Source organism: Camelina sativa, chromosome 19, assembly GCF_030686135.1.
Source record: "Camelina sativa cultivar CO46 ecotype springtype chromosome 19, ASM3068613v1".
NCBI lineage: Eukaryota > Viridiplantae > Streptophyta > Magnoliopsida > Brassicales > Brassicaceae > Camelina > Camelina sativa.
The window spans coordinates 11139141-11151329 of NC_141898.1; the positions used below are offsets into that span (position 1 = coordinate 11139141).

At 36.8% G+C, this 12189-nt stretch overlaps 2 protein-coding genes and 1 pseudogene across 2 annotated transcripts; all 3 read left to right on the plus strand.

The window, feature by feature from the left end:
- Positions 1-1999: 1999 nt before the first annotated feature.
- On the plus strand, positions 2000-3874 carry LOC104766077 (UDP-glycosyltransferase 71B1 pseudogene; annotated as a pseudogene).
- Positions 3875-4233: 359 nt separating this feature from the next.
- Positions 4234-6216, plus strand: LOC104766078 (UDP-glycosyltransferase 71B2). The gene has a single exon (XM_087500463.1). It carries the CDS (start codon positions 4668-4670, stop codon positions 6102-6104), a length of 1437 nt encoding a protein of 478 aa, XP_087356589.1. The 5' UTR covers positions 4234-4667; the 3' UTR covers positions 6105-6216.
- A 2137-nt stretch (positions 6217-8353) lies between these two features.
- On the plus strand, positions 8354-10364 carry LOC147920413 (uncharacterized). The gene is made up of 3 exons (XM_087501061.1): positions 8354-9422; positions 9493-9779; positions 9963-10364. Exons 1-3 carry the CDS (start codon positions 8354-8356, stop codon positions 10362-10364), a joined length of 1758 nt encoding a protein of 585 aa, XP_087357187.1.
- Positions 10365-12189: the final 1825 nt, after the last annotated feature.

Here is a 12189-nt window from a genome sequence, read left to right on the forward strand (position 1 = left end):
TCTGTAAATCTATATATGTCTTTTTGAATAATAATTATTTTAGTTTTATATTATTTGTTTGTTATATTTGCATCATTATTTTGTGAAATATGAGGTTGTAATTTTAATATTATAATTGTGAGCAAATAAAATTTATTAATTTATCAGCTATAGACATTTAGTTTTACCAACCCGCCAATGTGGAAATTAAAAGACACGTTTTTTCATTGATTGAGTAATATATCTCCGTTTTTAAAAATTCAAATCACAACATATGCAGAAAAAAATTATTTATTTTATTAATCATAAGTATTATATGAAAATTTCAAATAATTTGTAAATAAAATAAAATAAAGATGATAGGAGAATCATAATTTGAAATCTTAACAAAATCTTCGAAATCTAGTTATTAAAAATATGGAATTTTGCACCCACACCTACTTTACCTTCATCTTCTTTCACTTTCACTTACTTTCTACTCTTCCTATACTTTCTCAAGTTTTTTGCCTTAGGTGTCTTTTATTTATGGCAAAACTGCCCATCTCCTCTTTCTCTCCTTCTTTTCTCTCTTTTTCTTTTTTTTTATTGTTGTTAATACTTTAAATGGTTATCATAAAACAAATTATCTATTTATTTATATATAATATGTTATGATTATATATTTTCTACATTTTAAGATACATATTGCTATATTTTTTTTGAATTTTAGATTATACAGTATCCATTTGTCATTGAACATTTGTTCAATGATAAGTAGTTAATCAATTGCAGTATTGTTAATAGATAGTTACTTGTGTTTATTCATACAGAATATAAGTAATACCCATCAATTCAGGTGTCCATGACAACATGTCCATATGGAAACATATTATCGATCGGGGTTATAGTCCAATTTGTGGATACAATCTTTGTCCACATGGATAACTATTTGTGGATACAATATTTGTCAAACTTATCCAAATGGACAACTATTTGTGGATACAATATAAGTAATGGATAACACTCACACAACAAAACTCAAACCTTTTCCCAGATCGAACTAAAACAAATTCAATATTAAAAAGCTCATAGGACCACAATTAATCAGTAAAATCACAATAAACCCAAGAAAACCCAGATCGAATCTCATATAATCTAAGTGATAAGAAAATAGATCTAAAGATTTCACCTTCTCTGAATTTCCACCATTATTGGAATGGTTTTTGAAAACTTTAGAAAAAGAATGTGAGAGAGAAAGAGAGAGAAACAAAAATGGCTTTTCTTTTTCAATGGATGAGCAAAAGCAAAACAAGGAAGAAGAAGATGAATTGTTTGGTTGAATAATTGAGGGGATGGTGAGTTGAATTTTTTTGTTGGTTGATAAATTGGAGGAATCATGGTTGAGGAAGAAAAATATGTATTGTTTTCTCTCTCTATACTTAGAATCCACATAGGTAAAATAAATTGGAAGAGAGTTGGTTTGTTTAGTTTGAGGGGTAAGTGGTAATTTTACATAAGGAAAGTATAGTGATAGTAGAAAGTGGGTGCAAGTGTTAATAGCTTAGGGGAAAGTGGGTGTAAGTGCAAAATTCCCTTAAAAATATTATATTGTCTACTTGGGTATAAAATCTTAGTTTTTGAAATTATGACCATAAATTTTTTATTTTTTTGAATACAAATTAGTTTTGATTTGAATACATTTTTTTAGTTTCCTAGATTTTTTTTATATTTGATCTGAATACATTTTAGTTTTGATTTGAATACATTTTTTTAGTTTCCTGGATTTTTTTTATATTTGATCTGTCACGTTTTTTATTTTCAATTAATTATGTTTATTTAATTAATTAATTTTAAGGTTAGTTTCATATTTGTACTTCCCAATTAATATAGTAGGATCGTAGAATCAATAACCTCATCTTAATGATAATTTTTATTTTAATGTTTGATGATTGTTTTCAAGTCATTGTTAAAAAAAATTATTATTTTGTACCATAATTAACTTCAATAACCATTATTTGGTCAAGAAATCCAATAGCCTAAGATTCACTAATTAACAACTGCTTGCATTTATAAATGATTTCAAATTGGTGTAATAACATGAGATTTTCTACTAATATAGTTCTGAAAGCACAAACATGTTAAATAACACACCACACACTACCTTTACCAATACTCTTTTAGACAAGCCACACGTTCAAATTCTAGAAGTGCAAAAGCAACGTCTGGACATCATGCAAATCAAGCTTGTCTTCATACCATCGCCGGGCGTTGGACATATCCGATCAACAACGGCGTTAGCGAAGCTTCTCGTAGACAGCGACGACCGCCTCTCCGTCACTCTCATCGTCATCCCTTCACAATTCTCTGGCCACGCTTCTTCCTCCGTCTACACTAACTCCGAAGACCGTCTCCGCTACTGCCTCCTCCCCACCGTTGATCAAGATCCGAAGCAAACGTACCTATCTTACATCGAGAGCAAGAAACCATACGTAAGAGCCGCCGTGTCCGAACTCGCCCGGGAGGTCTCGACACGTCCAGACTCGCGCCTCGCTGGGATTGTAGTGGACATGTTCTGCATGTCGATGTTAGACGTCGCCGACGAGTTTAGCCTCCCGACCTATATCTTTTACACATCGAACGTTTCATATCTCGGGCTACAGTTCCATGTTCAATCTCTTTACGACAAAAAAGAACTTGATGTAAGTGAGCTGAGAGACTCTGACATAAAGTTTGACGTTCCAACTCTGACTCGACCATTTTCAGCGAAGTGTTTGCCTTCCGTGATGCTAAACACGAAACAGTTTCCTTACGCTTTGGGTCGATTTAGAAGTTATAGAAAAACGAAGGGTATTTTGGTGAACTCAGTGGCTGAGATGGAACCTCTGGCGTTAGAGTTCTTTTCCGGCGAGAATACGAATACTCCTCCGGTCTACGCGGTTGGGCCCATTATGGACTTCAAAACCAACGGCGACGATGAGAAGACAAGGGAGATTTTGAGTTGGTTAAGAGAGCAACCGACTAGATCTGTAGTGTTCCTCTGCTTTGGGAGCATGGGAGGTTTCAATGAAGAACAAACACGAGAAATAGCCGTGGCGCTAGAGCGGAGCGGCCATAGGTTCTTGTGGTCGCTCCGTCGGGCTTCTCCGATGGTGGAAGACATTATCGGTTCTCCTCCCGGAGAATTCACTAACTTGGAGGACGTTCTTCCAAAAGGTTTCTTGGATCGGACGGTGGATATTGGAAAGATCATAGCTGGGCACCACAAGTAGATGTGCTCAAGAGTCCTGCGATAGGAGCGTTCGTAACACATTGTGGATGGAACTCGATTCTTGAGAGTCTATGGTTCGGTGTTCCGATGGCGGCGTGGCCTATCTTTGCGGAACAACAGTTTAACGCGTTTCATATGGTGGAGGAGCTTGGTTTAGCGGCGGATGTGAGGAAAGAGTATCGGAGAGATTTTGTGGTGGGAGTGTCGGAGATTGTAACGGCAGAAGAGATTGAGAGAGGGATCAAGTGTGCGATGGAAGAGGATAGCAAGATGAGGAAGAGGGTGATGGAGATGAAGGATAAACTCCACGTGGCGTTGTTGGACGGTGGATCTTCGAACTGTGCTTTAAAGAAGTTTGTTCAAGACGTGGTCGAAAATGTTCCATAGAAATGTGTGGTCCACTGGTCCTATAAAAAGTCTTTTATGATGAAATAATTGAAGACCACAAAAATGACATAATCTGAAAGTCAAAGTACAATAATTCAGTTTATGTCCCAATGTCCCATTGATCTCTTTATTGTGTTATCTGCAAAGAATAATCACACCACAACAATGAGCATGAAAATTTCTGCATGTATCAAACTATCTAACAGTGAAAGAACTTCAATCTTTCAATATACGATTTTATGTCATAAGTTATTTCAAAAACTACAAAGTCGGGGCTGTGTAGGGGATTCTGTTCACGACTTGAAAAGTGCTTTAGTTGGGTACTGAATTTTTGAACCCACCTTAACGTTCAATGCTGACATCAACCCACACACAAAAAAAAACAATTATATTTCATCATGATTTCTTAGACGTAATAATTCATAAATTAAAACAGAGTTATAGCGGAAGGCAACGCTTGCTTCTATCACGCACCAAACTATAATTTTCAAGACTTAGATGTGAATTATTTGTTTGTTATATTCGCATCAGTAATCAAGAAGGTGGTAGAGTGGGAGTATGTCTTGTCCATTATCACCCCACCACAAGCTTGATATTTCCAGAACCAATCATATAATAAAATATAGAATGCTGACAAAATGTCAATGAAACAAACAAGTATTTCACTAAATGTATGATAAGAAATTAAGACTATATTTCTGCCAGAAAAAAAATACATCGTAGAGCATCTTTAGAAGCAAAAGTTTATTTAAAGCAAAATAAAATTTTAAACTTGTGGAAGAAAAAATGCCAAAAAAAAAATAAATAAACGAATCAATTTTTCCAATGCTCACAGACTAATTTAGGCCCCAACATTGAAGATAAAGATTGTATGGTTGCACAAAAGTTAAAAAAGAAGAAACATTCGTTGGTCTCAGATCCACTACAGCGTGTATGCACATGACGAGTCTTATCGCTTCACTGTAACGCCTTCAATTACAAAAACCACTTAGAAACCATTTTTTGTGTTGTTAGAAAAAAATCGACTGACAGATTAATAAATAATTTTATCGAAATGAAAATGGAGCTCATCTTTATACCATCACCTGGTGAAGGACACATCCGGCCACTAGTGGAGGTGGCTAAGCTTCTTGTCGACCGCGATGATCATCTCTCAATCACCATCCTCATCATCCCTCAGATGCTTGGCTTCAGTAGCGGCTCTGCCTCTTACATCTCTTCTCTCTCCTCCGCGTCTGAGGACCGCCTTCGCTATCACGTTCTCTCCGTAGCCGATCAACCAAACTCCGATGACTCCAAACCTAATTTTCTCGCTTACATCGATAGCTTCGCGCCAGAGGTGATAGCCACCACAAAAAAACTTATTAACCGGGCTCAACTTGCTGGATTCGTGGTGGATATGTTCTGCACGAGTATGATTGATGTCGCCAACGAGTTAGGCGTTCCGAGTTACATGTTCTTCACTTCCAACGCTACGTTTCTTGGATTGCAAGTTCATATTCAGTACCTTAACGACGTTAAGAACTATGACGTCAGTGATTTGAAGGACTCGGACACTACTGAGTTAGAGATCCCAACTTTGACTCGTCCTTTACCGGTTAAGTGTTTCCCCTCCGTGATGTTCAACAAAGAGTGGTTACATAAAATCTTTAGCCAAACCAGAAGGTTCAAAGACACTAAGGGAATTTTGGTAAATACGTTCGCAGAGCTTGAGCCTCATGCTATGAAGTTTTTCTCTGGTGGAGATCATTCTCTTCCTCCGGTGTACACAGTTGGACCGGTTATGAATCTTAAAATCAACAGTCCAACTTCAGCAGATGATAAGCAATCGGAGATCTTACAGTGGCTCGACGAGCAGCCATGTAAATCTGTTGTGTTCCTCTGTTTTGGAAGCATGGGTAGTTTCCGTGAGGACCAAGCTAGGGAAATCTCAATCGCGCTTGAGCGAAGTGGTCACCGATTTGTCTGGTCTCTTCGTCGTGCTCAGCCACCGGGAACAATGGGACCTCCCGGAGAATTCACGAATCTTGAGGAGATTCTCCCGGAGGGATTCTTAGAACGCACGGCAAAGATAGGTAAGATTATAGGTTGGGCTCCACAGAGCGCCATACTTGCAAAACCTGCGGTCGGAGGATTCGTGTCGCACTGTGGATGGAACTCGACACTAGAGAGTCTTTGGTTCGGAGTTCCAATAGCCACGTGGCCGCTTTACGCTGAGCAACAAGTTAACGCGTTCGAGATGGTTGATGAGTTAGGTCTAGCTGTGGAGATCCGAAATAGTTTCCGGTTGGGTTTTATGGCGGTGGAGTCGGAGTTGATGACGGCGGAGGAGATAGAGAGAGGAATCAATTGTTTGATGGAGCAGGATAGTGACGTGAGGAATAGAGTGAAGGAGATTAGTGAGAAGAGCCACGTTGCTTTAATGGACGGTGGATCTTCGCACGTTGCTCTTCTAAAGTTCATTCAAGACGTCACAAAAAATATATCTTGAAATCTATACAAATCTTATAGAACATTATCCTATCTCCATTATTCAGAATGCATTTCGTGTAAACTTTCGTTATTGTATGCCTTCATGATAAAAGTTATGGCACATATACTAACCAATATGTTTATACGATTATTATACTCACCACCAATCAAACAATTGCAAGTATCAACTTATCAACTTACCAGAAAAAAAAAAACACTCACAACAATAAAGGATTTACACATAAATGATAATTTACGAGAACTCTGGAATTAAATGTCCACTGTGGACAGTCCACAATTTGATGAAATAGAGTTTTCTAAGACACCATTTTCCCGTATTTTGTTTTTGTACTAGATTTTATTTAATTTTTAAAATTTTCTAATCAATATAAATATTCTTAAGCCTAGGAGGGGTATTGAACTTATATTTTAAAAGATTTTAAAGGATTCTTAAAATCAGTGGTTATTCAATTGATGATTTTAATTTTTTTTTTAAAATCCTATGTTATTCAACTTAGAATTTATGTAAATCATTTAAAATAATCTAAAATCTCTTGTTATTCAATCAATAATTTATAAAACTTACTTAAAATCTATTGTTATTCAAAATATCACAATTTTTTTTTAAATGTTATTTGAATTGAGGACATAGCTGCAGACTTTTGATCAGATTTTGTTTTGGTATAAAATTTTATTTTTTTGTGTTCTAAAATATTTTAAAATCACTCAAAGTCTACTAATAAAATCTCATAAAATCCCATTTCATTTTCTATTTAAAAATATAAAAACTCTAAAACACAATCAAATTTCTTAAAGATTCACTTAAAATCTTTCAAAATTTTAAAATATTAAAATCCCACAAAATCCAAAAAATGTCAAGTTCAATACCTCCCTCTAAATATGATCATTCAAAATTTTTAAAATAATCTTTAAATATAAATTTAGATGAACACAAAACTTATTTTACTAAGCGATATTCTCCATAACGGTAAGAAGCTCGGAGGACCATTGAGGGGTGATTCTTCTTTCACTCCTTTCAAAACTATGCTTGATAGTTGTGATATGGTTGAGCTCTCCAGTTACGGAAATGGGTTCACTTGGAGAGGAAAGAGATGCACTTCTTGGATTCAAAGCAAACTCGACATGTGCTTTGGTATTAAAGAATGGTTCAAGAGATTTCCTATCTCAAACCAAACCTTCATGGAAAAACGGGGATCCGATCACAGACCTGTCTTGGTTAAGCTCACTTTAGTCAAAGAACCTTATAGAGGCAGTTTTCGGTTTGATAAAAGGTGCTTCAATAAACCAAATGTCAAGCAAGCCATATTTTCAGCTTGAAATGCTACGTATCTTCGCCGTAATGGAGTGGTATCCGAGAGACTAATAAGCTGCAAGAAAGCTCTAAGTAAGTGGAAGAAGGAAAAAAATACTAATGCCTTATCGAAAATCTCTCAGCTGCAATTCAGTTTAGAGGCAGAACAGTCTTCTGGCTTCCCGAACACCTTTAGAATCAGAAGTTTGAAGAAAAGTCTTTGTCAAGCTTACAGAGAGGAAGAGATTTACTGGAAACAAAAATCGCAAGAGATGTGGTCAAGATATGGTGATAAGAACACTAAGTACTTTCATGCTTCAGTTAAAGCGAACAGAAGAAGAATCAGACTTGAAAGACTTCTAAATATAAATGGCAATGTTCAGAAATCAGAAGCTTCTAAAGGAGATGTGGGAGTGGCTTACTTCCAGGATCTCTTCTCAACCTCCAACCCGGACTCTTTTGAAGAGATTTTCCAAGGCTTGCGGCCAAGAGTCACAACTTCAATGAATGAACAGATGTGTGCGTCGGTGTCCTCTGAAGAGGTCAAAGAAGCTGTGTTCGCTATCAAACCCTCAAGTGCTCCTGGAGCAGACGACTTTACTTGTTTTTTCTTTCAAAAGTATTGGAATGTAATCGGGGCTCAAGTAACTTTGGATGTTCAAGGTTTCTTTTGCTCAGGAATATTCCCAGAGGAATGGAATTACACTCAGCTCTGCTTGCTGCCAAAGAAAGAAAATCCAGAACATATGTCGGATCTCAGGCCAATCAGTTTATGCTCAGTTTTTTACCAGATTATCTCCAAAATCATCAATAGAAGACTAAAGCCCTTCTTGAATGAGATAGTCTCTCCTAATCAGACTGCATTTGTGCCGGATAGACTTGTTTCTAATAACATCCTTATAGCTCATGAACTAGTTCATGGTTTAAGGACAGATAAGACTATCTCATAGGAGTTTATGGCCATCAAATCAGATATGTCAAACGCTTTCGATAGGGTGGAGTGGAGTTACCTGAAAGCCTTGTTGGATGCTCTAGGCTTCAATCCAATTAGGATTAGTTGGATAATGAGGTGTGTTACCACGGTTTCTTATGTTGTACTGATCAACGATCAACCCTTTGGTTTGATCTCTCCATCAAGAGGAATAAAGCAGGGTAATCCTTTGTCTTCGTTGCTCTTCGTGTTATGCACAGAAGGGCTCACTCATCTCATGAATAAGGCAGAAGCTTCGGGTCTTATAAATGGAATTCAATTCTCAACAGATGTTCCTTCTGTCTCTTATCTTCTTTTGGCAGATGACAGCCTGTTCTTGTGTAAGGCTGAAGTTCCTCAATGTGAGGCTTTAAAAAACATCCTCAAGGTTTATGGGGATGCCACGGGGCAGTGTATGAATTTCATTAAATCATCAATTACTTTTGGGGACAAGGTGGAAGAAGATAAGAAGAATGTCCTACAAGAGATCTTAGGCATTTTCACTGAGGGTGGAGCTGGAACCTACTTGGGTCTTCCTGAATGTTTTAGCGGCTCCAAGATTCAATTGCTGGATTACATCAAGGACAAACTCAAGTCCAGGTTTTCAGGTTGGTTCGCCAGGTCCCTCTCTCTTGGTGGTAAAGAAATTTTGCTTAAAGTAGTGGCAATGGCAACTCCGGTCTATGCTATGACCTGTTTCAAACTACCGAAAACCACACTGACCAACCTTACTAGTACGATGTCAGATTTTTGGTGGAATGCAGTAGAACACAGAATAAACATTCATTGGGTAAGTTGGGAAAAGATGTGTTTATCGAAACAGCATGGTGGTCTTGGCTTTAAGGATTTGGAAGATTTTAATCAAGCGCTACTAGGTAAACAGGCTTGGAGAATCCTACAAGATCCTAACTGTCTATTTGCTCAAGTAATCAAGAGTCGGTACTTGTTGGATTTAGACTTTTTGGAGGCAGGGATTGGAGATAGACCTTCATATGGCTGGCGAAGTATTATCCATGGCAGAGACATTCTGACTAAGGGCATTAAGAAGAAAATTGGTAATGGTTCTTCTATAAAAGTTTGGTTGGACCCATGGATTTTTGCGAATGGATGGAGAGCTCCCTACAGGAAAACACACTTTCTTTGATTGGACTCTGCGAGTTTCTGATTTGATCAACCACGATTCAAGAACGTGGAACAACGAAACTCTGAACTCTATCTTCCTCCCCAATGACATCATATGCATTAAAAATCAGAAACCAGTGGTTAGCAAAGAAGACTATTGGTGCTGGGAGCATATGAAGAGTGGAGAATACTCGGTTAAGTCCGGATATTGGTTAGCTAGTACCTTCAAGAATCAAGAGCTTAATTTGGAAGCTGAAATGCAACCTTCTCTCAATGACATTAAGAACAAGGTCTGGTCTCTACAAACTGTCCCTAAGATATAAACTTTTTTGTGGAGAGCAGTTAGTGAAGCGTTACCTGTTTCCGATCTAATATCAAAAAAAGGAATTAAATTGGGTCCAAGATGTCAAGTTTGCGGGAATGAAGGAGAATCAATCAACCACGTCTTATTCATATGTACATTAACAAGACAGGTTTGGGCCTTAACTAACTTTCCCTCCCCTCCAGATGGTTTCGATGAGCTTTCTGTGCACTCAAATTTTCACTTCCTCTACTCTTTGGCAAAGAACCGATCCATTCCGATTGAGATCAAAAGACTATTCCCATGGATACTTTGGAGATTGTGGAAGAATAGAAACTCTTTCTTCTTTGAAGCGAAAATGTTTGATCCTTTTGATACGGTATCAAAAATCAGAGAGGATGCAGAGCTATGGAGTACGTCCCAACAGGTGAATTTTGAGTGTGAATTGATTGAAGAAGCTGAGGACCCAAGAGAAGCGGCTAAATGGAAAGCACCGCCTGCTTGTTGGTTAAAGTGTAACATTGGTATCTCAAGAGGCCAAAAACACTCGATTAGGTGCTGCTTGGGTCCTTAGAGATGAATATGGTAAGGTTCTCATTCACAGCCGAAAAACATTCATGGGATCTTTGAACAGGGAAGAAGCAGTTTTTCAAGATTTCTTCTCGGCTGTTGAAAGTATGATAGCTATAAGTTCTCAAAAATCATTTTTGCTTCTGAATCAGCTGAGCTTGTTGGTGGGATCTTAAGACCAAAGGCTTGGCCTTCCTTTGCTCACCATCAATCTGAAATGTTACTACTACTGACGAGAATACAAAACTGGAGAGTACAATTAGAGAAACCAATCGAAAATAGAAGTGCATCTCTCATTGCTCAAAATGTTGCTGATCACGCCTTTGTGCAATTGTATGTAGCCACTAGTCCTCCAAATTGGCTACATGAACTCGTTGAAACTGAGAGATTTTTTTCCTCTTTTTAAGTTTAAGTTTCTGTCTCCCTTTTGGCTAAAGTGCTTAGTGCCTATTTTTTTGGTGGATTAAGCTGATTATGTTTAATCACTTATCTTTAGTAACTTTTGATTAGACTACAAAGTTACATATTTTAATCCGTTCTTAAATGAATGAAAACAGATGACAAAACAAAACCATATAAAACAGTTGTCAAAATAAAATAAAATAAGTGATAGAAAACATATATATTGTTGATGATAATATTTCATTGACAAATAAATGTTGACATATATCACGTGGCAACAAAAGATCATTTGAGAAATTTCGCAGAAAGAATTAATGGCATCGACATCTAGCTTCTAATTTTTCATATGTAAGAAAGTTTTTTTTTATTAATCACATTATATGAAAACATTTCTTTAAAATCTTAGAAGTTAATTATCGATTGTTGACCTAATTTGTTGATATATTTTTTGATTATATGCTGATACAAACATAACATCCTTCCATATAAGACACGAGTATACCGAGTCTTATAAACATTATTTAGTGTAAAGATACATATATAATATTATGTCTTCATGAGATGCCTTCTCTTTCAAGTCTGAATGATTCTCGGAGGAAATTGGGGAAGAGTTGCTTTGGTTGCCAACAGAGCCTAATCGGTGCAGGTTTATGCAGGCTTTTCATACATGTTTCTTAGTACTACCACTAGTCAATAATCATTGGTCACTACTGAACCCGTAATTGAACTTAAGATGCGCATAGTTCACCCTTGTTGAGGTATGTATAGAGGAACTTGTGTTTGATATATATTGCAGCAACCGCGCCATTCACTTTGAATACAAAGGCTCATTGGTGTGTTTGTTATGCGCAGGGAATAAGCCTGGTCCATGCGTAACATGTCGTAAATGCAAGCACTATTTCTGTCTGGACTGCGACATATACATCCACGAGAGCTTACACAATTGTCCATGATCGAATGTTGTGTTCACACTTCCAATTATAATAACAATTGAAGTAAATTGGTCCATACTTTGTCCTTGTTGGGATCTTCCTTTAGCGGACTCAGTCAGTATATTACTCTCTCCCTCTCACAATCGATCCAAAAATTTTACATATATTAGCAGCTAGAAAAAAAAATCTGCAAGTTGGTTTAGTAATCAATTTCTTATACTTGAAATTTCTTCACTCATGATTTCAGTACAAGAAATCGAACAAGTAACAAATGATTTTTTAATTGGAAAACAAAACAAGACCGTACCATCAGTGGTTTCTTGTTACTCGTCATGACAAAGTCGCAGCTACTTTCCTTGAATATCTATCTCTCTCTCTTTGAGTTACTAGTGTTTTTGTCTCTTATAAACGTATATGTTTGAGATTATTGGATAACATGTTATATATATATATCTCAAATAAATATGTTTTGTATAAACTCTCGTTATTGTATGC

Bases quoted from the DNA above. Each gene is read 5' to 3' on its own strand.
- LOC147920413 (XM_087501061.1), top strand. From the start codon at position 8,354: ATGGCCATCAAATCAGATATGTCAAACGCTTTCGATAGGGTGGAGTGG. The intron at 9,423-9,492 runs GTAATGGTTCTT...AGCTCCCTACAG, and splicing joins GGGCATTAAGAAGAAAATTG to GAAAACACACTTTCTTTGAT. The intron at 9,780-9,962 runs GTCTGGTCTCTA...TTAACAAGACAG, and splicing joins TCAATGACATTAAGAACAAG to GTTTGGGCCTTAACTAACTT.
- LOC104766078 (XM_087500463.1), top strand. From the start codon at position 4,668: ATGAAAATGGAGCTCATCTTTATACCATCACCTGGTGAAGGACACATC.